Raw genomic sequence first — 26779 nt, 5'->3', positions numbered from 1 at the left:
TGGACTCCAGGCCCTATGCTCCTGTTACTCTGGTTCCTTCAAACAGTGTCATTGTGTCAAAGCCTACGAGACTGAAAGAGTTGCAATATTTGTTAGTATAACCTGAAAACTTTGTATGTTTTCTTGAATAATTTAGTAACATCAAGCTAATAAGTCCATCTTCCCACTAGAATTCTTACTATTCTTCAAGACCAAGTGATACTTACCCTCACAGATGCATTAGAGGACACCTTGAAAATGCAGGACCCATCAGAAGACACTTTAAGGTACAGATCAGCTTTTGTCAGATGTATGTGTTATAAAATGGTGATTTGACCCTGCTGAGTTTGGTAACAGGAGACACCTTTTTTAAGGTATTAAGTGCCATGAACACTAGTGTCATCATAGCCTAATTGTTTCTGTTGAAATAATGGGAGGCCTTAGCTTTTAGTAGGCAAGAGGGCTGGCAGTGGATTGAGCAGGGTTGTGCAGTATTGTATCGGTGCAGTTGAAATAAGTAAACTGCAAAGTTGAGAATGAGAATTGCAGAAATTGGACTGTGACTAGAAAGCTTATCGATCTGAAAAACAAGCTGGTCAGCTTTCTTGCCTTCACCTGATGTGTGTGGAAGCCTGAACTACTTCCCAAGACTGGGAGACATGAATTGTATTGCTTTCAAAACCGTATGACTGCTATTTTATTAGCTCTTTCGTGTAGGTATTTCTGGGGAAACGAATATCTTGTATATACCCTGTACACTGCTATCTATGCATTAAAAAAAATATCAAAAATTGTGAAGCTTTATTCTCAGGGCCTCAAGATGGTAAAGGGGCAGGCAGTTGTGCTTCCTGGGGTAGTGCCATGACTTTCTAATGCCTTTTCATTGTAAAATGTATCATGGGTTCAGCAGAAAAACAAAAAACCACTTTCTTTCTCTTCTGCTGACAAAAGCATGCTACACATGGATCCTGTTAGAGTTCTTTACGTTAGAAAAGTATTAATCCAATCTAGAACAACTTACGCTAATTTTCTACCTTAAAATTACCCCTACTTATTTAATAGGTGTGTTCCCAAGAGTAAAATAACACACAGTTATCTTTCCTGTTTTGTAGATAGTGAAGTTGAAGTAAAGTTTTGGTGGCTAACTTAAGTAGCTGGCATTTTTGAATGACATTGTGAAAGGGGGGCAGTGTAGGTGTGGGGATTTTTGAGTGGTTTTGGGTTTTTTTTCTTCCTCCCCCTGCAGACTAAACTTAAGAGAACTGTTGGCTAAAAAGGCTTTCAGGCTCTCCCATTTCGGTGTGCTTTGCCAGTCAATCTTAGTCAGAGGGTTAAGTTAACACTAGCAAAAATCGCTAGCTAACTGTTCTGCTGGGGGGGAAAAAAAAGTCTTTTTCCAAGCTGAAGTTAACAAGTTTAAAGAATCAGCCTGATATAAATATTTTGACATGTAAGGACATCATAACCTCAATCAGCATCCCCTCTGTATTGCCAGCCTATAGGGGATGAGGGGGGATCTTTAACACTGGCTGCCATATCATTGAGACATGTTGGTGGTTGATGTAATATAAAGAAAATGGAAGGCTGCCTTCGTTTTCATCAGCTTACAGTTCTGGAAGTTATGTAAGCATGAAAGCTGTCATCGCACATATATATGAATATTGCCTGAATATTGCTGTATCCAGTGTTCTGTCCCATGGTGCTTTAATATTTGTAGGGAAAATAGCATATGCGCTCATATTACAGTTTACATATGTGTATAGCACATTTATCATTGCCATGGAAACAGCAGTGCTGATTTGACTTAATTTCATCAACTTTTTTTATGTTTAATTTCCTTCTGCATAACAGAGGGTTTTTCCTTCCCATATTGTTGCTGAAACTGCTTGATTTGAATATCTTCTATACTCAGCAGACTTTTGTGGCTGATTATTTAAAAAAATATATATACAAACAACAAAAAAAACCACAAAAAAAACTGCACACACAATCTCATTCTCTGACATTCCCCACCTGCTGCCCCCCCCTCCCCCCCCAAAAAAAAACCCCCAAGCCCACCACATTTCTTCTTGGTATATAAAATGGGGGCATTTTAACTTAATAAGCAAACAAGAGAGTTTATTTTGAGTGTTTTTAAAAAAATGTGGTCTTGCAGTATGTTAAACTTTTTGGAAAAAAAAAATTAAGACATTTTAGAACAGCAGTTTTATAAAGTTTCTGGAGAAACCTTGTAAAATTTAAAAGGTCTTTTTTGTAGTGACACTTGCAATGAATCACTAAGCCAGCCTTTAAGTGGGTACATGCATAGTAATCTTCAGAACTAAACTTTATTCACTGTTCAACACAGCTCGGTGTATTAATGGCTGTGGTGGGTTCCCCCCAGCCAGCAGCTAAGCACCGCGTGGCTGCCTGCCCACTCTCCTCTCAGCTCCCCTTCTTCCCTAGCAGGCTGGAAGAGAGAGTATGGAGAGCAAAAATGAGAAAATTCATGGGTTGGGATGAAGACAGTATAAGTGAAAGAAAGAGGAAGAAAAAAGTCATGCAAAGGCAGGCAGTCGCCACCTCCCGCAAGCTGCCTGATGCCCAGCCGGTCCCAAGCCATGGCTACCCTCCTGCAGAGCCCGCTCCCCTCAGTTTCTGTTGCTGCGCATGCTCCTGGGGTTACATGGCACGGAACATCCCTTTGCTCAGCTCCGGTCAGCTGTCCTGACTGTGTCCCCTCCCAGCTACTTGCCCACCCCTGGCCTACGTGCTTGAGGGGCAGAGGAGGGGAAGAAGAGACGGCCTTGGCGCTGGGCAGGTACTGCTCAGCCACTGCCAAAACACTGCTGTGTTACCAGTGCTGGTGTAGTCACAAAACATGGCACCATGAGGGCTGCTGTGAAGAGAATTAACTCCGTCCCAGCCAGACCCAGTGTGATGGCATCTATTTGCTCATATAGAGTTACTACAGATCTTGAGGCCTTTGGTTCACAGGCATTGTAATTAGCATTGTTTATAAAATAGTCTTAATGTGAAACTAAATGTCACTTTAGCAAATTTTTTCTTAGACCAGAAGTTAATGATATTTTTCCACTCACTTTACCCAATTTTGCTCTAAACTACATGTGACTGCAGTGCCTCCATACCAAGTGTATATATAATCTGTTAACTTTGTCTGCAGCTGATTCTGTTCTACATTAATAATACTGCTATTCCCCTCCCTCCCCACTTATGGAATGTGTACATACTTGAATTGAAACTTTTAAGCTGTGTGTAATCTCATTTTCAATATTTTGTACCTTTTCGTCCTCTCTTATTCGGCCTGCTCCTTTGCTTGTTGTCATACAAATGCAGCGGCAGACCACTAAGGTTTCCTCCTTTCTAGCTGCCTTTGTAAAATCAGAGAACCATGGCAGCTGTGGGGGAAGTGGGAACTTTTAATCTTAACTGTATTCAGAGGCTTAATCCAGCATTATAAATGCCCTTAAGTTTTCCCTATGGTTGGCATATTCCTACTTAAAGAGTTTACTTGCACTTATTTGTATTGTGCCTGGATGCTGATACCTTTCAGGAAAGGAGTTAGCATTTTATAGCTTTCTGCAAGTGTCCTCCGCCTACCAGCACCATAAGAGTCACCCTGGGCACTGATGGGGCCAGCTTCTCCGTTATCTCCTACATAGTAGGTGGGTGCAGTGGTCTGGGAAATAACAAAACCTCTGCATTTGCATAAAGGAGCTTCTGTTCTGTACAGGCCATTCTTAGCTGTTCACCAGCCACACAGTGGAAAACACAGTGGAAAAACTGGTACCAATCTTACTGCCACTTCAGAGCACGTGATTCTTCTTGAAGTGATCCTTGCTGTGTCAAAAGGAGACAGTTTTCACCAAAGTAACTGGGTCATACTCAAGAAGGTCTATTGCTGTGATGTATTTTGTCCTCTCGTACCCTTTAAAGGTGTCTGTACAAGATGTCAATTTTATGTGGTTAGGATGTTTACGTTGGGGGAGAGAAAATTTTTAAATTTAAAGGATGAATATATACAGGAATACTTTCTGTCAGGACCACATTGGAAAACTTAAAGTGTCAGTACTGGAAGACTATGGGAATTTATGATAAATGGGGTTGTTCTTACTCTGAAGATTTTTACTGCCTATTTTGTTGGAGGTGTGAGTACTTAGGAATGTGCTGTGGTTTAACTCCAGCTGGCAACTAAGCACCAGAGAACAGCTCACTCGCTCACCCCCCACGGTAGGATGGGGATGAGAATCAGAAGGGTAAAAGTGAGAAAACTCGTGGGTTGAGGCAAAGACAGTTTAATAAAGCAAAAGCTGTGCACACAAGCAAAGCAAACCAAGGAATTCATTCACTGTTTCCCGTTGGCAGGCAGGTGTTTTGCCACCCCCAGGGAAGCAGGGCTCTCCATCATGTGTAACGGTTACTTGGGAAGACAAACGCCATCACTCAGAATGTCCCCCCAGCCAACCCCATTTATACACTGAGCATGACGTCTATGGTATGGAATATTTCCACTGGCCGGCTTGGGCTGGCTGCCTGGCTGTGCTCTCTCCCAGCTCCTGCCCACCTGCTCATTAGCTGAACGTAGGAAACAAAAAAGGTCCTTGATTTCTTAGCAACAACTAAACCCATCAGTATTATCAACGTTCTTCTCATATTAAATCCACTGCGAAGAAAATTAACTCTATCCCAGCCATAACAAGGACAATGAAAACCTTTTCATCTGCTGTGGTCGGTGTTAATCTTGCTGTCTTTTTTCTGTATATTTATAATGCCATTCACTTGTGAGCCTTTTGTCATCTCTGCGGCCTCTGCTCCTGGTCCCACACTAGGTTAGTTTACAGTATTCCAGTCTGGAGGTGACAAAGGTATAGAGTGATGACCATATATATGTTCAGACTGTAAGATCTTAAAACTATAGGGGAAAAAATATATATACTGACTTCTGTTCAGTATTGCTTTTTTAGACTCACCATGTGTGCCCACTGCAGACCTGACTGAATTTGTTAGCAACAGGGAGGTGTTGTCTTCAACTTTTTTTTGTTGATGTTGGTTTACTTTCAGTAAGGTTTGAAAAAAGGTTAAAATGTTGTAGAATACACTTCCTTTTTTTGACAAGGAAGATAATTTCAGATGTTTTAAACAGTAAGTACAATGCAGCAGTTCTTTGAGCCACATGGTAGCTAGTGGTCTGAGGAGTATTAAGTGGGAAATAAAGGAAGAGGCTCTGCACTTGCAAATGCACGCTTCTGTTGTTCAGTACTGTAAGTTTTACATGTGAGTAACTGTAAATATAAACTACTGAGTTTTGGTGCCCTCATGTCACACTTTTTTTCTCCCTTCCCCCACCCTTACAGAGCAACTTTGCAGATGGCCGTTTGCAATCCCATTATAAATCAGGCTTAGTACAGAAGGGTTTATATATTCAGGCTAAGTACCAGCGGTTACGTTCTGTTGGTGTAAGGGGGTTTACCGCCAATAAATTCAGAGATGGATTTTTGAGGAAAGAAAAGGTAAGTTGGCTTAATTTATTTTTCACTAAACTATTTATAAAATATTAATATTCATATGATCCATTACAATTTTTAAATCTGTGTGGAATAACTTGGATGGTATTTTCTGGAATATTGGCTCTTTGTACTTTACAGGCAAACTTGATTTTGCACTGCTGTTTCCTCTGTGTTTATTCCCTGGAAACTTGCTGAAACTTGCTTTGGGTAACTGCAAATCAGAGGAGACCTCTGAGATTCTGCAGTTGCCTCTGTTTCAGTATTCTCTCCTTGAGCTCAGTTGATCTCTCTTCCTATTCATAGGAGGTGAAAGTGGCCCTTTGTTTAAAAAAAAATATTATGTCCTCTTAAGCTGTGGTTTTAAATCAATGTGAAGAGTGTTTGTATCTTTTTTTTTTTTTTTTTTACTATGTCTGTGTGCTTCCCCTCTTTGTTATGTTACCTTAAATTAACCATGTGCTTTAAAGTACACACTGAAGTGCTGTCCTGAATAAAGCATCCTACACTATATAATGCCCGTGTAAAATGGTTCGATGAGCTCAAGCTGAAATAACGAAGCACATCTGTTTTATGATACCTTTTGATTTGCAGTGTGTATGGGACAATGATATGGTAATCTTGAACTGCTGAAGAACTTTTGAACGATGTACAATGTTCCAGCTTTTGTGAGCATCATAGTTAAACCACTCTAAATCCTTTATTAAAATTGATCAAGTATGATCAAAGTAGTATGAGGTTACTCGTGACATCAGTGAATCGGATTAGATGACCTACGCAGCCCCTTGCAGTTCTGTGTTCCTGTATGAATTCTTGTTTTGTTTTGTAATTCTGTGTCCACCTAGCTACAAGTAAATACACTTGCATAAGCATTTGTAGTTGGATTAGAGTTCAGTTCTCAGAGCACAGAAACATAGGTTCTTAGAGCTGTTTTCAAACAAACCTCGTTTATGGCCCAGTGGGGGGAGGAAGCAAAACTCAAAAAAAACCCACCAGAAAACCCAAACAAACAAAAAAAACAAACAAGAAAGAAAACCAAACACTCTGGTAAACAGGTCACTTGTTACTGAAGTATACTGGTGAATGCCTTTTATGTTTGTGTGGAGTCTGAGAAGTACTATCTCTGAAGGCTAAATTGAATTGGAATCAGTGGAAAATAGATGAAGAAGGATTTTTTCCAGAAATTATAAGCTTGTTAAATGGGCATAGAAGTGTCATAGTTTTGCTGTAGTGAGCTTTTCCCCAGTAATTTCCAATGCTTTTCTATTACTGGATATTAAGGTTCTTGTCAGGAACCTATAAAGCATGCTTAACACAGTCTGGCTGCTGGAGATTATAATTTGAATTAGAGAAGAATAGGAAGATCTGAATATTGATTTTTAGGCCTGATGAAGAACTTGAGTGTCTTTGAGTTAAAGTAAAGTAAATCCTGAAGAATGACAACCATTTTCTTAACAGTATACCGATTGCTGGCTATCTCTTAAACAAAACTGTTCCTCGAATTCTAACATTTCCCATATTTTGCCTATTGTAATGATTAAGCTTGTCCTAGAGGTTTGTTAAACTGGTCTGAACATCTTTATTGCACCCTTTTGAAATAATTATGCATATGCATCCTTTATCATCTTTACAGTTGTGCTGTTTCAATCCATAATTGAAAGAATCTTATATGTTACATACTGTAATAATACAGTGCTTATGAAAGTTGGGAGGCTTTTTTCCACTGTTAGAACTTGTCAGTAATGATTTTTTTTTTCTCTCTTTCTGTAGGGAAATTTAAATATTGCAACAGAAACCTGAACTGAGCTGTGGTCCTGAAGTTGAAACAGATAACACAGCAAAGGGAGCATCTGTTCATCTTTTGACAACTTTGTCAAGACTTAAAATAGGATAAAGGAACTAACCCTGTAACTTTCTTGATTAAAAATAACTTTATTTTTCAGTAGTGGAATGCTGCAGAACTTTTTTACAGTTTTAATAACTGCTTTTAAAGTACAGTATTCAGTTGAAACATTGTAGTATGTACCTTTAGTTCCTTTTGCATACCAGTCTCAAGTAAAGAAGTTATTGAAGGGCCTCTTATTTATTGAACAATTCTCTAAGCATGGTGTTACAGATGGAACTTGAGTTGTTATACCCAGAGGTTTATATGTTGAAAGTTTTATTGCTTGTGTAATTAAAAAAGTAAAAAAAAAAAAAGTGCCTGAATTGTTTGGTAATAGCACATTAGCTCAGGATTTTCCAAGTAATGACCTTTTAGGTTGTGCAATAGATCTTACACCTCTGTTCAGTCGTTTCTGTAAAACAGTATTTGTATTGCTTTAGTTTAATAATATAGTTGGGTTTCTGATGTGTATATACATTTGTAAATTGTTAGAATGTTGGGACAACTTTCAGTATTTGATTAAAATGAATGATAACAGGCCGGTATGTAATGTACTGTAGCAGTAGCTTGTAACTGCACTGAAAGCATGCTTGGGTTTTTTAGAGGATTAGTTGGTCTGTATTCAAAATTATTCTGTCTCATTATATTTTGGCGTACGACATTCTTGACCAAGCCACATGTTCTCTAATCTTTTTCGTCATAAATGACTTGGTGATTTCCTGGATTCTGAAATTGGGGCCTGAAGTATTTAATTACAAGAAAACCAAAAAAACGTAAGTTTTTATAAACCTGTCTTCTAACAAAGCTGTTCATAATTGAAACTGCTTTAAATGCATGTAGCTTGTAATTTTGTTCAAAATCCTAGTAATTCTCTGAAGTTTATTGTACTGCAGTATTGTTATGCTCTGTGCAAAACTCATAGCCACACGTTTTATCAGCAGCTATAAACAATATTGTGCTTATTCCTGTTTATATCCTTTGCCTTAATATAATATATGATAGAGTTGTGTGTATGTTATTACAGATTTGTTCAGACTTTTTATTGCCAGTAAATGAGATACATAGCAAGTAGTTTTCAGACATGTTCTTATTTAAGAAAAAAGTTGTTCACCATATCCACAGTATATGCAGGCTAATATATTTCCATAATTTCCAAGACAGCGTTAGCCATATAGAATGCAGGCTAGTTCCTACTGTGGGTAGTAGATCACAATTCTAATACTGGGTAGAGGTACGTTCAGAGAAGACAAAATCTGGTTTTTTGGGTGTAAAGTCACAATGTGATTTCTGCATGCTTTTTTTTGTAATGGTGTTTTCCACAATGCCTTCAGTAGAGAGACTATTTGAAAGTGTAGGTGTGGCTCAGAACAGCTAAAATAGTGTTACTTAAAATCTTCAATTTGTGGGGTGTACTGCTTAGTGTTCATAGGGAATAAGCAGGCAGGAAGCGTGCCACATCTGTTGATGTTATGGTAATTCCACAATGGCACCAGATAGTTTGTTTCTAAAACCCAAGTTTCCAGTTTAAATAACAATTATTAATGATTCAACTAGTTTTTCAGCAAATTTGACATGAGTACACAAAATGGGAAGCTAAAGGAAAGAAATTCCCTGGTCAGATAAGAGGCAGGCAACTTTCTGCAGATGACAAAACATTTATCCTCTTACACTGTCAGTGATGAATCTGGCAAAAGCATCCTGTGTAGATTTACTGGGAGATGAAAATAAGGAATTGAAACAACAGGTTAAGTGAGTCAGCCCAAAGCAGACGTGGAGTAGCTGCAGCTGAGCAGCCTGCTGGCAGAGGATTGCTGCATATACCCCTGCAGATGAGGGCAGGTTCACTCTCAAGCCAACAAGCTATTCGCACTGCTCCTGAATGTGCTAAAGCACTGTAAAACACGTAAGAAGTGAAACCATGTATGATACAGGACAAACTGCTGAAGCTGTATTGTCTTATTCAACAGGATACTACTGTAAGCTTCCTGCAGTGTTCTTATTAAAGCGTGGAAGAGAACTCGTTGTTGAGCAAATGGGAAAAGTGGATACGTGAAGAAACTTCTGACATGGCAGTTTTGCTAGCACTGTTTGGAAGTAATGCTGAAGTAGTCAGACTTCACTCAGTTAATGCTGCTTTAACCAGGTTTAAAAGTGTGACTGGCTCCTCTGGTTTTGTGCTTTCTTATTTTATGTGTGCATGACTATGTATCTTTAATTTGTTTTGTACTTTTAACAGTTTAGCTTTGTTTTCTATTTCTACAGCTGTGAGCAGCATACTACAAACAGGGGTTTTTGGCATGTTTACTGACTGCAATTGTTTTTTATTTTTTCCGCTTGCCCACCCTTGGTCCCAAGATGAATGTTATATGATACAGTGTAGTCACTGTTTCAGTTGCTTTAGCTTTTATTTTTGGTGATACCATTTGCTCAAATCATATGCTTTGCCAATAACTTCACTGTCGTGATAAAACTTCCTGTATTTTATAAAATTCATACAGAAATTGAATCTTGTGACTGGCTTAGGTGCTAGAGGCATCTACTCTGTGGTGTTATCTGGTATGAGACATTGCTCTGTAGCTTTATCCTTGTGATTAGAGAGACTTGTGTCTCTATGCTAATACATAAATCAGTTTTTATTCTTCTAGCACAAAAAAGAAGTTATGTTATACTGGAATGTAATGTTTGGTTGAGAACAATGTATTGAAGTTACTGGTTGGGTTGTGAAGGCACAAGAAAAAGTGTTGAGCAGAAGAAAGGTCACATTACTTGAATAACTTGTTGCCTTTCTGTACTGTGACTGCATTGTAGAAAACACCTGTACAAAGACTTAAGTAATATCCTGATTATTGCATTGTTTCTAATGGGGGCACAGACTGATAACAGTTGTTACAATAACTACTTTAAATACGTGTGTAAGCCTCAGAAGGAAAATAGCGTCTCTTGCATTAGTAAAGTCTGTCACTGCGTTTGCATTGGAAGTTAAAAATGTGATTGTCTATAAGAGCTTTCTAGCTTTCTGTTTTATACTTTGAAAATATAAATGTGAATTGCCTTTCTTTTGGTTGACTTGAAATGACTGTTAAATGCTCATGTCATATTCTCAGTTGTTAACATGTGAAATTTTTTTCTAATTGCTACCCAAAATGCAATGGGTTTAATAGGACTAGAGTCTTCCTTATAAGTGTCTGAAATAATAAGTTGTGATGTTAGCATTTCTATTGCTGATCCATTTAATCTCTACACAGATTGGTTAGAGTCCTCATTTTAAACTTTGTGGTGATTGAGTTCACAAGGTTAACAAAGTTTTGGGGCTAGTAAGAAGCAACACATTGCAGGGCTTCTACAAGCCTGCCTTAACTGTAAGAATGACTTACATGTTCAAAATCACCTTACCTGATGGATTTAGATGGTCTTGAGACCTGGACATAACTGTCTTAACTCAGGTAACTGATAGCAGAGGATGGGAGTAAATTCAGCTGATCGCCAGCTGTGATAATAGTTTGCCTTCTGCCTTCTCTCCCAGGGCCTAAGGGTGAAATGCTGAATTTTCTTTATACCAACTTAGTTGCTTTAAAAACAAAAAACAAAATTACACTTTTGTGGCATTAAAAAAGATAGGGTTCTCAAAACTTGCTTGTCATGCATCGGAAAGTCATTTTCTGCCATGTCTTTGAAATGAATAGTGAGAGTTGCTTGGAGATGATGATTAAAGATTATAGCAAAGAGGGACTTGAATTCTCATTATTCACCTTAGAAGACTGTATATAGAGGGATACCTTCAACTTCCTTGCTTTCTGAAGGGATCTTTTCCCATGCTGTGTAGAAACATGCCTTTTGCCTTTCTTTAAGCATCTGAATGGCCATCTACAAAGTTCTCTATGGGAGAGCTCTCTAAAAGACAGACTTCAGACTTGCATCCTAATGAATCTGGGGAAAAAAAAAAAAAAAGGATGTTTCTGCACCCAACTCTGGCCCTTGACAGACTTCATTCCATTGCTTCAGGATCTGAAGACAGACGGTTCTTCAGCCTCCTTATGAAGGGGAATTAAGAAAAAGCCATTTCAAGATCTTTGAAAGCCTACTTGTAACACTTGTCTTCTTAGTAGACCTTAAGGACAGTGATGAACATTTAAGTGTGTTCTGTTTCAAGCTTGGTGAGCATAAATTTTCGGTGTTAAGATCAGAGAAAACTATTGTCGTAACACCTGCCCCTTCCTTCTGTGCCTGGTGGTTTTTGTTGGAGGGGTTTTTGAGTAGGTATTCGGCCATGTGGTTTAATAGCTCTGTGCTGCCTGCCACTTCAATGCAGTTTTCTTCTGTTCACTCTTAATTGCTCTGAATTTTGTCTAAGCAGGCTAAATCTCATGTTGTCTTTTTAATATTTCATTTTCTGTAAATAATGTAGTAGATAGCTTTTATTTTGTGACTGGCTTCTCTTATGTCTTGATTGTTGAGGGAAAAGACAGGGTGGAAGCAGTTGTTGTTCGAGTACACTCTTCATGGAATAAAAAAAGCCTCATTGTTTTGTTTTAGGAATAGCAGGATTCCTTCCCCCCCCCCTTTAATGAGGATGTGGACTAATGTCCACTTCTAAGGAATATATTAATATTGACCTAATTTATACTGTAGCTTCACAAGGACCATCTAATGTGTGTATGTGCACCTGTATGCACACATGCAAACACAAATTAGAAACATTTAATGTAATTGTTTCTAAGTGTGGATACGAAATGACATTTTTGAACTACTGAAGATGGAGTTACATGCAAACGCCTTTTAAGTCTGTAGTCTTTGAGTCCACAATGGTGCTTTTGACAATGTTATCCCATATCTAAAAGCCTCATTCATAAGTATATATTAAGATGTAGGTATGTCTATATGTATGTTTAACATAGTTTATATCAAATCAATGTAAATTTTGTTTCTACAGACAATAAATGTTTTAACAAAATTTTTACTTATAAATAATTCTGTGATTCGATTCAGTAGTTACTAATATTTGGTGTCATATTCGGAGTATTTTTCTTGATCTGTGTAGCCATATAACTGTTGGTTCTGTAACTTCATTTATTGCTTTTTTTGAGATTAAAAGTATTGATCTACATTCTAGGCACACTTTTTCGGCTGAAAGAAGCTCACTTTCCAAAGACATAAAATATGAATCTCCCCTCATTACTAGCACAAAACAGATGTTGTTTAAAAAAACTTTGAAAGCAGGTATGTCCATCTCCTCCATGGCATTCAAAAGCCGTAGCACCTCTGCCAAATTCCGATTCTTGCCCTGTAAAGGGGCAGAATGGAGGAAGGCGCACGCTTGCTTGTCTAACTGTATCAAAGCTGACATTCAATAAAATAGCGTGCATTTTTAAGAATTTGCTTAATACATGGTTATTCTCACCTCAGACTGATGATACTGTTAGTTTAATATTAAGATCCCCTAATAGAGTGGAATAGTAAGGTGAAGCTAGAAGAATGCACTTGCAGTGTTTGATTAAAGGAAAAGAGTTAACTTCCCCATTATGTACTTACCATAATACAAATCTGTTTTGATCTTCACTGTATGTAAATAATCTGGGCTTTTAAAAAATAATTCTCCTGTTCTAATCTGATTGTTATTCTTGAACTGGGATATAATAATGATGCTTCCCAACCACTGCACTTCTGAAGACTGTAGTCTGTGTGGCTGACCATGTTCTGAAGCGCATGTCTGTTTAGATAAAAGTTACTAATTTTCATCAGTATCACTGTAAAAACATCTCTTCAGCTTCTCTAAGCAGTTCCTTAACAAGAAAAAATAAGTTTCTTTTCTAAATGTCATAATGGAGTCATTAAGTTTGGAAAAGACCTGTAAGATCACTAAGTCCAACCGTCAGCCCATCACCACCATGCCTGCTAAACCATGTCCTGATGTGTATTCATTCAACTCTTTTTCCAACAACAGCAAAGTGTCTGAATAATCCACGTACGTTGTAATGTTACTTTGAAGCCCCAGCTGAGGAATGCCCCTATCGAGGTGTGCTTTACAGGAACACAAGATCAGTCCTAGAGAAATTCTTTTGGTTTAGGAGCAATGGGAAGCGAAGTCTTGGAGGTGTAACAGGAGTGCTTCCCGCAGTTTACAGTTAGTTTTTTCCACTTTCTGGAAAGGACATCCTACTGTACTGTGTTACGGCTTTACTTGGGAAAGCCAGAAAATTCTTACATTAGTTTCTAGTGATAGTTGAAATTGGAAATCTGTTTGAGATAATCAAATTGGCTTTCTCTTGTGCATTGTGACACTGACGTTGTGACATGACTGCTTTGTGTTATTCCTTCTCACTTTTAGTACCAGCCCTGAAGAGTTCTTACAGGAACAGTGCTACTAGTATGTACCAAGCTAAATTATTTGGTTATACCATTTCTTCCACCTTAAACTATGCAGCTGGAGCACTGGAAAGCCAAACTTCATGTAAAATTACCACACTAACAACAGAAATATCTTCTCAAACCTGGTTGCATCAGTTTGACATGTTATTTTGTTCTGATTGACTTCACAGTTTCAGCTGGTTTGTTATAATGCTTGCTTAAAAGATGCTACTTCTCGTTCTGGTAATTTTCCAGAATTAATCCTGTAAATTTTTCAGACAATAGAGGTCAACTGCCCTTATGCAATGGGGAACTGTGGATAACTGAAACCAGCGTTGTTTTATTAAGGTGCGTATGAATGACTGTTGGCTTTCTGGTAGCATGTGGCTGGCTAAAGGATGCTGTGCGTATGTATGAAGACAAAATGCATTTTTGCCATTTTTCCCCTCTCCCCCCAGTGTTGGAACTCGGTGATTTGTGACTTGGTGTCCCAGTGTTCTGAAAACAATTCTGAGGTGGTTCAAGTCTTTGACTTTTCAGTCAAATGCTAAACTGGAGGCTGTCTACACCTACATCCAGCCTACTTCCATTGTATTCCTTTTCATAGTTGAACTTCCCTTTTTTAGTTACGTTTAAAAACTTATTATCTCAGTGAAGGTTTTGTTGTATCACAATAACTAATTTTTTTGCAAATGATGAGAATTAGAAAACACAAACTGCAATAGTTCTGGTGTTCCATTGCTGCTGACACGTAAATAAGTAACCACAGGTATGAAAACTTAAAAGCACTTTTAAGTTTTCTTTAAAAAACAAAACAAAACCCCAAAACTTACTAAGTCAGGGATTTTGTCTAAATACTTAGTCTCTCATTGGTTATACTCCTCTAATTTCCTCTGAAACAGTTCGCCACTGTCACGTTTTCAAAAATACGGATTTTCACAGCCAAGAAGTCAGAAGCTACCTGGAAAGACTTCTAATTCTCTTACACGTTGCTAACCTCAAAAAAGCTTTTTTTTTTTTTTTTTTTTTTTTTAAAATCTTGTGCAAAAGTCTTATCCCTTATGTTACTGGCAGTTTTCTGTTTTCATACCTAAATTAACTGACTGAGGTGAGAACATGTTTTTTTTCTTGACCCTTCACTACCGAAGGTGCTTGTGCTGTAAACGATACTGCCTATGCTTTATCTTTTGTAGCAGATTATACAGTTTTTAATCTGCTCTTCCCGTCTGCTACTACTGCAGGCTTTTTTCCCCAACAGCCTTTACCTGTGAGCAGACTGGCCCCAGTAGGTGCCTTTCTCTCCAGAAAGGTTCCTGCTCTCCGCGCCCCGCTCGCTCTCCCGCTGGGTTTCACTGTAGCGCGCGTTTCGCGTCTTCCTGCAGTACCTGCACAGAACCCCCGGCTGCTCCTGGGCGGCTCTGCTCTATCTGCCGGACCCCCACCACCGAAAAAGCCACTTTCCAGCTGATCTATTTGTCCGTCTTCCTTTTCTTCCTTCCCTCCGGGGCCAAGCCGCTAAGGGCTCGGGCGGGGGAGCGTGGCGTCTCCCGCCGGTGCGCCCCGGGCCGCGCCCGCCCGCCTTCCCTCACGGCCGGGAACGTCACGGAGACGCGGCGCGGCGGGGGGCAGCGGCGGAGCTGCCCTCGCGTCTCCCCACCGCCCCGCAGGCAGAGCCCGGGGGCAGGGTCCGCAGCGGGTACCGGCTTCCGGGGAGCGGGGGCGGCCGGGGAAGGCGGCCGACAGGAATCGGAGGTACCCGCCTGTCCCGCTCCCGGGGACGGCGTCCGGAGCTCAAAGCGTCCTCCCCCACCACCGAAATACGCCGAGCCGCTTCCCCTGCCCGCGGTGCCTCCCGCTGCCCAGCTGACGCTTCCCGGCCCGGGAGGGAAGGAGCCACCCTCTCCCTCCCCGCCGGGCGCCGCGACACCCCTCTCCCCGACCCCGGGACCGCCGCTCCGCGCTGCTTCCTTCCTCCCCGCCCTCCTTCCCTCACGGCCGCCGCTCCCGCTCACGGTCGCCGCTCCCGCTCCCGGCGGCCCGAGGCGGCGCAGCGGCTCTGGCGCAGTCTCGCGACACTTCCCGCAGCGCCGAGCCGCCCCGCGCCGCTCGCTCCGGCAGCAGCGCCCGCAGCTGCAGCCGCCCGCGGCGGGGGTCCCAGCCGCTCCTCGCGCCCACGCCCTGCCGCGCGCACCGGCCGGCGGCGGAGGCGGCAGCAGGCGCCTCCGGGCGCCCGGGGCTCGGCCGCGCGTTCTCCCGGGCTGCCCTGCCCGGCGGCGGCGGCGGCAGCGGGGGGACCCGGGTGGCTGGCTGGCAGGAGCCGAGGGCTGAGCGCCTGCTCTCGCCTCGTTTCTTCTTCTTTTTTTTTAATTATTATTATTTTATTTTAACACGTACGAATCCGTACGCTGAGGGGAGCGGCGGTGCCGCCGGCACGGGGCGCGGAATGCAGCCCGGCTGCGGCGGGTGCTGAGCGCGGCGGCGGCCGGAGGAGGGAGCGGCTCTGTCAGCAGCCTCTTCTCCTTCCCGTGGCGGCGGCTCGGGCTGTCCCTCGCCCCCCTCGGCCGCGGGCAGCCGCCTGAAACTTTCAGCCTGTTTTCCGCCGCCAGGCAGAGCCCAGCTCGACATCAATGGGTGAGTTCCAGCCGCCGGCTCTGAGTCGGCGGTGCTGGGGGGGGCCGGCTGGGGCTGCCGCCCGGCGGGTGGGGTGCGTGCCGCCGCCGCGGCGGAGGGCCGGGGGCGGCGGGGAGGGAGCTGGCCGCCGTCTGCCTCCGCTCCTCCGCCTCACGGCTTTGAACTTCTCCTCCCTTCCCCCGGCCGAGTCGGTGACAGGCGGAGGAGAGGTCGGGGGTTTGCGGCGGCGGGGCCAGGGCCCGGCGCCCCTCGGGGCTGCGGCGGTGGGCGATCCCGAGCGGGGCTGACGAGGTTCCCACCCCTCCCGCGCACCGGCTGGCCGGCCTCGCCGCCTTCCCGCCGGGTGCGGGCAGCCCGGGGCGTGGTGGCCCCGGGCCGGGCCGGGCGGGGAGAGGCGCGGGGGGGACCGCCGCCCGGGCGCGCAGGTTGCGCTCCTGCGGCCGAGGGGCTGCCGGTGGGGAGAGTCGAGCCGAGCCGGGGCGGCCTGTGGGGACGTGCCGCCCCGCCCCGCCGCGAGGGGGCGGCCGTTGGGGCCGTTACGCGGGGGTCGTTGGAACCGTTGCGCCGGGGGGGGGGGCGGTTGCGCTGGGCCGCCGCTGCCCGTGAGGTGGCTCCCGCGGACTGCGGGAAGAGGCTGCGGCTGCTGGGGCGGCCCGGGGTGGGCAGCGCCCGCTACCTGGGCGGCGCGGGCGGCGGGAGGACGCGGGATGAATTGCCCCATTGTGCGGGGCGAGGCGGCGGCGGTGCCAGGCGCGGGTTTGGCTGAGCGGCGCGCCCCGGGGCTCCCTCTGCCCAGCGCGGTGCCCGGCGGAAAACGACGGGTCGGAGGGAACAAAAGCAAGCGCCTGCTGCTGGTGGGCAGCCCTGGCTTGGCCCCCCCCCGGCCGGCGAGCGGGCCTCCAAACCACCGGCGTCCGGCCCCCGCTGCCCGCTCCGCTCGCGGTAGCGCTGTTGGGCTGGGAGGGGGGGGGAACCCGCATCGCTGGAACGACCAAGTACAGTGCGTTACGTGGGCAGACATTTTACACAGTTTTACCTGTTGTGATGCAGTGATGTTGGGGATACAGTAGGAAAAAACCTCGTCCCTTTGTTCTTGGAGAGATTAGTTTATGGGGTACTGCCAGGGCGACGCGCAGCTGCTGTACCTGTGTGTAATGAGATTAAGCACTAGCTTCTCACTATTGACTTTCAGTCAGTCCTCCAGTTCGGGCTGAGACGCGTTCATCCCTGTGCAGCTCGTTCAGCTGTATTGATCCAGGTGAACTCTGTCGCCGCTGACAGTAGGCCGGCATCCCGGGCTGCCACGTTTAATTGGGTGCGTTGTAGAAGACTCTGTTAGGGTTGGTTTGCCTGCTAGGTAACACAGCTCTCTACTTCTGTCTTCTGTAACAACGGCTAAGATTTTAAACATGGTACTGTAGGGTTTATAAATGCTGGATGGAGCAAAATCTGTCTTCAGTAGGGCATGTCATGGGAAATAATTTTTTTAGTATTATTATTTTCTTATCCTCTCGGTGCATTTATTTCTTATAAACTTTGTATTGCGATACAAGAAGACTTTTTTGATTTCTCCTTAATCCGTAGTCCAAATATTAGCCCTTTTTTAGCTTCACGGTATATAGTATTAAGGAAAGCAATAAAGGACTAGTGAAGTAACTTGCATTGATAGAGCTCTAGAAAGGTTTTTCAATACTGTAACTTAGCAGTGAAGGCCATCATCTTTTTTCCTGTTACCCACCCTTCACTCTCCTGCGCTGGCCAGGATCCTACACATCTGGCTTCTTTAAAGCTCATTTGGATAATGACTTTCCCAAATCACTGTGATTCAGTCAGACTTTTCTTTGCAAAATGGGAGTGGAGGGAAGGTAGATACAGTTTCATTGTTGTTCCTATCTTTAAATGGTAAGCGATGGTAAGGTAGTTACGGTAAAGGTAATTGTGAATCCGGTGGAACAAGCTTGGTTCCCCTCCTTAAATGTCTGAGAAATGAAGAGGTGGTGTTTTGTGGGGACTTGTGTGCGGTGTTTATTTGTTGTTGCTCTTGGGTTTTGCTGTGTTCTGGTTTTTCTAAGACTGCTTAGAATTGCAGATGGTTAGAGAGCTCCTCAATCTCATATGCAAGAGCTTTGCATGCTCACACATCAGACTGTCCTCCTGAAGTTGGAGGTCCAGAAGACAAAGTAAGAAGAAGTCATGGTAGCTACTCGGGGAAAAACTGATTTGAAATATACTGCTTATCAAATTTAGAAAAAGCAAGAGTACAAGCCTAAATCTAGAGAGCGGTGTTTAACTGCCATCATCACAGAACAACTGTATAGCTCCTTGCGTCAGTTGAGGCACAGCTTCCAACTTCTGCAGTAGATGAAGGAAGATCCTTTTTTCTGCTGTGCAGTCTTTGCTTGTCTTCGGAGCACAAGAGAGTTCAGTGCATCAAATGAGGTTGGGGTCCAATGTAACAATATTGCTGTGAAGCTAAGCAGTTGAAGCCTTCATCGTACTGCTTGTAAGTACCAGGTTATAAACAAACACTTTCATCATCAATATTTTTTTCATCTTAATATTTTTCAAGGTGTTGTTAAAGCTTTTCTGTTGGGAAAGTGGAAGACAGGATAGGTTGCTTTTGGTCTTGTGAAATCCCATCGATCACCTCTGTTGCCATAGTTAGGAGCTTGGATCCAGAGAGAGTCTTGTGCCCTTTGAACCAGTTAGATTACTAATACTGGCAGACAGGAGTTGCCTGTGTGGTTTTACATTAGTGGTTGAGAAAGATGCTTTGCTGTGAAATACCACAGCTACTTTGTACACACCAAAGGAATGTTACACCAAGAAGTAATGTAATAATTAAAAAAAAAAGAATCTGTGCGAGAGCCTGATCTGTACCAGTTGCAAGACCTTTTCCTGTTTTTCCCCTTTCTTAATTGTCTTTTTTCCCCCTTTCCAAATTCTCCTGTATCCTCTGCCCTCAACTTCTGCCCTGCTTCCCTCGTAAACCCCTACTTTTTTGTCGTTTTTTTTTTCCCCTGGCTGCTTCTCTTCACGCGTTTCAGCCATGCCACTTCCTCTTTCTCCCTCTCCCTTATCGGAGCATCAACAGAGGGAGCACTGAGCGCATTTCCTGCGTGCGGGGCCGCGCTGGCCTCCAGCAAGCCAGAGCCGCCTCTGCGGCAGAACTTCTGCTCGGCCCTGCGCCGTGGCATGGGGAGTGCTCGCTGCACCGGGAGCCCGGCGGAGTTGGGCTGGTAAACTGCTAAGACCTCTACCCTCCAGGGTAAAACGAAGCATTTTTGAGGCCTGAGCTTAGCAGAAGTTTTATAAGCCACACACAGAAGGTGATAGGTGTGTTTGTGGTTCTTGACTGCTCTTTGACAAATTTTAAGCTCTCTTTCCAAAGTGGTGGAGATGATGGAGCCTTTCAGCAGAACAGCTGTAAGACATTTTTAAATAGGAATGGCAATTGTCATTCTTGTCATCCTTGAAAATAGTTGAACAGAACAGTTGCAGCTGAAGAAGGGAAAATCATAAGAAAGATGATTAGCGTGATTTTTTTCACTTTTTTTTTTTAGTAAGGTTTTAAGCAGCTGTAAAGTGGCAGTATGTAGGAAATGTTGTGTAAAAGTCCTCCCCAAGCTGTAAAAAGTCTTTATGCTTCTCCTCATATGGGGTGTTACTCGTTGTGATTCTTTTGTTGTCGTTGGTAGGTTTGTTTCTCACAACAAGGCAGTTGCATTGGAGCTGTTCAGAATCAGATTTCCAGTTGTTTGGTGGCAATATTTATAGAGCCTGTAAATGTCTTCATGGTCTGAGTTCAAATGGAGTTTTCATAAACTGTGATAAAATATTTTCAGAAACCCATATAAAATTTCATACAGAAATAGCTGGCACAAAGCTTTTTGTCCTAGAAATCAAGAGATAATGACATTTCTGTCATAAAAGGTTGTCAGAACTGCCTTCTAAATGGATCAAGATAGGGGTCTGGAATCAAGAAATGTATAAATATGTGTGATAAGTAAAAGATTATGGAAATAATTTATGATTGTGCAGCCTTTTTTGTGTGTTGATATATCTTCTGCTTACTCCTTTCTAGTAGCTCTTCTTTTCTCAGTGTCTCCATTATAGTTGGGGTTTTTTTATATGAAATGTTGCTTTTAGATCAGAAGGTGTGATGAAGAAGAGAATACTTCAAATACATGGTATCTTAAACCAGCAGAATTCTTGCTCCTTTTTGTGCTAATCAGAGATTTATATGTAGAAAATTATGGTAGAGCTGCTAGAGAAGAGGTGTTTTTTTTCTGCCCAGGTTCAAGGAATTATGTGTAATAATTAAAACACTCTCTTGAGAAACAGTTTTATTTTTATGTTAATACTGAGTGCACACATATTTCTGTTTAAATTGCTGCTAATGCAGTATATGAAATTTATCTGTAATGTTATTCAGATTGCTTCTCTTGTAATTGCTATTCACTGAATGTTAGAGGGTTTTTTTTGAGAATACTGCTGGTGATAATTCTACCAGCAGTGTATCAGAATTCATATAGCAGATCAGCATTGACCTTGTAGATAATGTACTGACTCCTTCCCTACTTGAAGGTGAAGGGACGTATGTGTTAGGAGGAGGAAAAAGGAGAGCTTGGTAATGTGATATGAGCAGCTGAAATTTCAGGTCTGGAATGTTAGAGGTCACCGAAGTGCTGAAAGCAGGTTAGCCCTGATGGAATCAAAGGAGAGAAAACAGCCCCGGAGATGGTATCTGTTGTTTTGCTCTCATACTGCTCATAAAAAGTGATGATGGATTTTGTATGGTTCCTACCGGTGTTTTTTTTAAAATCACAGAATACGAAACCTGGACCAGGGAGTAGATGATCTCCCTGGATGCAAAAGCAGGAAGTAGCTGTGGGGCATACCTGCATTCTGCACACTGAGGAATGATGAGAGAATATATTAGGGGGAGGGGCACGAGAGAGGAGGTGAGTATCAAGATTGAGTAATTCAGCTAATGTAAAAGTAATTGCTGACAGTCTGCTTCACACAGAGAGGAAACGCAATAAAAGCTTTACGACCAGACTCTGTATGTGAGAGAACATGCAACACTGTATATTCAGTAGTCATAGATTGTATTAGCAAATGGAGTTGATTTTTTTCCCCTCTCTCTTTATTGTTTGAGAAGCATCAGTAGAAACCAACTCTTGAGAATGCATGGTAATGTCCACTTAAAAGCTGTATGGTGAAATGACTTGCGATGTCTCAGCCATGGTTTGTTCCTAACATAACTTTGCCTTAGAGAACGGAGCATCTTGGATGATGAGTGGTGGCAGCGAAAGGATGACTTTGTTCTCATTCTTACAGCAGTTTGTATTCCAGTGGCAATGTTGCGAAGCATTTGTGCTTCTGGTTTAGGATGAAGAGTTGTCTAGAGTTGTGGTCAAAAATGAACGTCTGTGCTGAAATTCTCTTTAGCAACAGGGATAATGCGGTATAGAAAGCTGAGCAGTTACATCCCTAACTTCTAATTTATCTGTAGTGTCAGTATAAAGAGGAGTTTTTTGAACTCTGCCTTTGAATTTCATTAGAAGTATTGTACAGAAGGAAAAAAGGTCCTCTTAATCTTCTTCTCACTCTTTCATACTGTGCAGCTCAATCACTTCTGATGATTGAAACCAGCTCACACCAAAACCCGTGTAAGTTTATTCATTTATTTGGGGACCAAAGTAATCATTGGTGCGTAACTTCCCAAGGAACTAATGCTTTTCAAAAATGTCAATATAGATTCATTGCATGTGTTGCAAGTCAAGGCCCAGCTTGATCCCATGGCAGGGGGGTTGGACTAGATGATCTTTAAAGGTCCTTTCCAACCTAAACAATTCAAAATGATCTATCAATATCTAATTAGCTTTCAATGGTCACACTGCTCATATTTAAAAATTAAGTGTTTTGTGTCTCACAAGTAATTTGTAATAAGTGAACTTATGTGACCTGCCTTCAAAAAAAAACAACCAAACCCAACAAAAAACCACCAGCAAAATCGAAATCCCCAGGATGTATTGTGTCCTCCACTTGCAGTTTCCAGTAACTTGCTTATTAATTTACAAAGCAGCATGTTGCTGCTTTTTATTGATAATGAGATCTCAAAACAAACACACACAAAAATCACTTCAGAGTATTTTCCTGTTGGTTTTGGTTTGGTTTTGTGAGAAGTAGTTCTTGGAGGTCAGCGTAGCTGCTGGTGCTTCTCTGTGCTGTATCAACTACCAGTGTCAGCCTGACTCTCTTTGTAGTAGTGCTGTCTTTCTACATAGCTAGATTTGTAAAGGTATTAGTTAAAGGTAGCAGAAGTAATAGAGTATAAATGTACATGTATGGAACTTTTCATTTTTGAGCCAAATGTAAAAACATCCTTTGAGAACTCTCAGGTTTAAATCGAGTATGTCCTCTATCCGTGGTTGCTGATTCATCCTCACCACTGGCAAGAAACATTTTTAATACTCTGGTAACTTGGCAGAGTGGATTTTTTTTTTTTTTTTCCTGTGATAGGCTTGTGCAGCATTGAAAATTTGCTGTCCTTGTGGCAGATATAAAACTGGCAAGCAGGAAGACCTCGGCTTAATTTTTCAGTGTTTTTCTCATTCCTGGTGTTCTTTCTGTGAGGTCTCACAGAGCTCTTACTGAGCTGTTAATGTTCTTCTATCTATTTCCCACTGTAAAAGGGCACATCATAAATTCCAAAGTATGTCCAGAAAAAGATGCTTTTATTTTGGGGGTTCATTATGACAAGGTTCAAAAAACTTTTTGTGGTCAAATTCAGAATGTGTATAAAAAAGTGTTTTAGCTTTGGCGTTGTGTTTTCAGATGCAAGGTTTAATGACTTGCTTTGGAAGAGTAGTGATGTTTACTTACAAATGATATTTGAATGTTTTATGGATGAAGATCGATTACCTAGATATTTTTCTTTTTCATCCACTTTTTCTTATGAATGTGTCCTTATCGTCATCAACAGCTTTATGGAAAAATATCATATCAAGACCTTTACTCTAGGCACGACCATCTTAATTTCCTGCGAAATAGTCTGGTTACTGTATTTCACCAAGACTGCAGAACTGCAGTGTTCGTTGAATACAAATATCCAACTTTTCTGCGTAAACTATCAGATGTAAAAAAACCCAAAACAACACAAACCAGCCAAAACTCCTCAAGAAACTCCTACTAAAAAAACTAAACCCTGGAAGAACCGAACTTTGTTCCCATCAGCTTTTAAATGACTGGGCAAAGGGAAGGGAAGGAGAAATGGGTGCAGAGAGGAAAGCCCGCTAGTCAAGGTTAAGCTTGAGAAGCCTTGCCTTGGGTGTATCATCAAGCAGTTTGTGACAATGGATGTTCCTGAACATCTGAGAGTGAGTACCAGTAATTCCAGGTAGGGTATGGTCCTCCTAACTGGGAAAAGAAAATGTGAAGGCTGGCCTGATAGCAAGAAATGTGTGGAACTTCATTTGCTGATATAATAGAAATTTAAATTCCAGTTCCAGGAGAGTACAAAAGATGCATGCAAATTTGTAAGGCCTTGTGATGGCACGTACCACACTTTATTCTTCAATTTTAATTTTTGTTCAAGGACACATCAAGCTGCCAACAGTTGTTGAGAGCACTGGCTTGGTAGCTTACAAACTTTGCTTTTCTTATACCTGTATTTTTAGATTGCTTGTGGGGTAAAAAGAAGGTTAATCAGTATGCAGTCTTGAAATCTAGAGTTGGTTCAGACTTAAATATTTTAACAGGTAACATTAAAGTTTTATCTCATTTTAAGATTCTAAGCCATTTGCTGCATTGAGCTGATCATTAACTAGTTCAGTCATTAATCTCAGTCTGATACTAGGTTATTTTCTATCGATTTCATTGTTAATTGGTGTATTAACGTTGGAAATGTGTTCTTTTTGTGGATTTTGTTGGATTTCAGCTAGTTAACTTATGCATTTGACCAACTTCTCAGTTGCTTCTTTCTTTTTGTCGCAGTCTATGAGTCTTGTTGGTCACAGTGAGCCGAGTTTAGCTATCTGTATAAAACTGCTCCGACTTCATAGAGGTAGCATGTATTTAATAGAGGGATTTGAGTGTAGTTAATCCAGTTTAGTTAACTGCTGTTTTATTGCTATATTTTATTAATACAGTAGAAAAAAGTACCTTCTATGACTTCTTCCTTGCTTGACTGAGTGCTGCTGAAGGCTTGACCTGTGTGTGCAGTGTGATGAAGAGAAATGTACCTTTGAACAGCCAACTAATTTGTACAAGTAAGATTGGCTCTTTCTGTTGCAAGAAACAGCCTTTCAACTGTGAGAGAAATCTTGGTGCTACTATTGCTGTCGTCTTTTGTTACAATGTTCATCTGCCTGAACAGCTGCTATTTCCTCCTCCATCTAATAATCTCTTCTAAAATGGGAAAGATCTTTATTGTTTTTGAAACTTTATATTAAAGTCCTTTGTATCTGCTGATTTCACTCATCAAATACCTTTATTTAACTGCATTTAAGAACAGTTGAAATACACTTGTCAGTTTTACTTTGACCACTGAGGTGAGGTTAGTTTGAATGGCCTTTGTTTTGTCACCTCATACTCCCTTTCAGAATTGTCTGCTTTGGTTTGCATTAAGCATGCTATTTATTTTAAAGGCTACAATTTTTGTGTGTGAAGCACCTATAAATAGTGCTTTTGATTAGCTGACATCTCAATTATCTGATTGGTTCGTGGAAGATTGAGATAAGATGCCATCTAGTTCATGACAAACTACAGTCTGACAATTCGAAGTCGTCTGCACTGGTTCCGGAGTCATGAGAGATCTATTAATATGTGTTCCTCTGCAATATATTTGATAGTTTGTTCACAGATGTGCAGAAAACAGTCTTGTTTGTTCCTATGTGTTTCTCCTTCCTTCGCCTCATTCTGTCAGAAAGCAGTTGTTCCTCTTCCTGTCACGTATAGAAGTGCATGTATACTTCCTTCCCCTTGTAAGTTATGTTTTGGGTTTGGGTTCATTGTTTGTCTTTTTTTTTAAAATAAATCTGCATCACTGTTTGTCACCTGTTTCTCAGGAAAGATGCTCTTCACCCATTTTTTTTGTCTGTTCAGATACCTGATGCTCTGTCATCTCTTCTTTTCACGCATGCTTCCTTCTAATTTATCTTTTCTTCTCTTCCATCTGTCTTCCAAGCGCACTATTTCTCTTTTTAGGAAACTTTCCTATATACTTCACTTACACAGCCTCAAAACTGCCTATATTAAGATGCAAAGATATACAGAATTCTGAAGACAATCTGAAGGGGAATACAGCAAAGTCGTGGGTGTTCCTTTATGAATTTTGCTTTAGAATTAGGGAAACAAGAAACCTTTAGCCGGTTTCCCGTAAATACCAGGTCAGGAAGGAGAGGGACTGGCTGTCTTTTAGAGACTGTTGCTGTAGTCCACTGAGTTTTTTCAGAGTCAGAATTGGTACCCTTAAAGGTACATGCCCAGATGCATGTTGCACATTGTGTTTTGCCAGCCACCTTTTTGGTATTTTCTGATGGAAGAGTGGTGCCTTTAGTGTGTGGAGAGGAGCAGGTTGTGGAAGTCGGCAAAGCCAAATGCTGAAGTTCCAAGGCTTTTTAATTTGGAGAACTTAAAAGCAGGATGTTACTATTTTAAGTAGAATTTCAGTTCCTATCTGTTCAAGTCTGTCAGTGTCTCTCTCAAGAAGCAAAACCAAGGAGTTGATGTAAATGCTGCCTTACAAGGCAGAGATCTTAAATGCAAGAAATGCTCTTTGGCTCTCTAGACCCTCTGAAATGTGGAATTAGTTTTGGCTTCTGGTTTCCTTAGCTTCAAGAGCTTGTATCATTGAAAACCAGGGAAGGTCGTTAGAAGATTTTTCAAAAGGATGGAGCCCAGGAACCTTTTCCTTAGATGAGGGAGCAGTAGAGCTTTCTGCTTACCCTTGGAAGAAGTGGTCAAAGTAGATAACATTCAGTGACAGCGTTATTTCTGTCCTCTCTAGTTCTCTTGGTTGTATGGTTTTAACCTGCACGCTGCCTCCTGGATGCTGTAGAAAGATTCTGTGTCAGCATCTGAGGGGGTTCTACTTGTCTCAGTTAGAATCTGTCTTATTGTCGCTTCCTTGTCCACACGCTTTGTTCTGTTCCAGACAGTACCAGTGTTGGTAGCTGAGGGTGGATGGGAGGAACAGATTGTCAGAAGAATAATTACTTATAAAACAATAGGGTTCATTGCCTCTGTGTTTACTTGGGTTCCACAGTGCTCCATCCTGCTGCTTCCCCCCTTTTCTCCCCGCATCTTCAATGCAGCAATGGGCTCTTCTGTCTAGATGCTGACTATTGTTTGTGCTTTCACTCCATATGCAGCTCTGCTGAGCATTCGCATTCGACCAGCACACAGTGGCTCAAATTTCCTGTTTGAG

At 42.0% G+C, this 26779-nt stretch overlaps 2 protein-coding genes across 6 annotated transcripts in view; both read left to right on the top strand.

The window, feature by feature from the left end:
- Positions 1 to 12613, top strand: part of BCLAF3 (BCLAF1 and THRAP3 family member 3) — a 36002-nt gene extending 23389 nt beyond the window's left edge. For 3 of the 4 annotated variants that reach the window (XM_075429217.1, XM_075429205.1, XM_075429223.1), the window contains 3 exons: positions 171 to 266; positions 5334 to 5489; positions 7254 to 12613. In XM_075429217.1, coding sequence (XP_075285332.1) covers positions 171 to 266; positions 5334 to 5489; positions 7254 to 7283 — 282 coding nt within the window. In that variant the 3' untranslated portion in view covers positions 7284 to 12613. The remainder of the gene's footprint in view (positions 1 to 170; positions 267 to 5333; positions 5490 to 7253) is intronic. The other variant, XR_012764913.1, reaches the window with a different exon arrangement.
- Positions 12614 to 15961: 3348 nt separating this feature from the next.
- Positions 15962 to 26779, top strand: part of SH3KBP1 (SH3 domain containing kinase binding protein 1) — a 240223-nt gene continuing 229405 nt past the window's right edge. The window contains exon 1 of one of the 2 annotated variants that reach the window (XM_075429147.1): positions 15962 to 16344. In XM_075429147.1, coding sequence (XP_075285262.1) covers positions 16341 to 16344 — 4 coding nt within the window. In that variant the 5' untranslated portion in view covers positions 15962 to 16340. The remainder of the gene's footprint in view (positions 16345 to 26779) is intronic. The other variant, XM_075429157.1, reaches the window with a different exon arrangement.

This window comes from Opisthocomus hoazin, chromosome 1, assembly GCF_030867145.1.
Source record: "Opisthocomus hoazin isolate bOpiHoa1 chromosome 1, bOpiHoa1.hap1, whole genome shotgun sequence".
In the NCBI taxonomy this organism is placed as follows: domain Eukaryota; kingdom Metazoa; phylum Chordata; class Aves; order Opisthocomiformes; family Opisthocomidae; genus Opisthocomus; species Opisthocomus hoazin.
Note: the sequence above shows the minus strand (reverse complement) of the source record. Positions and strands in the feature narration are given on the sequence as shown.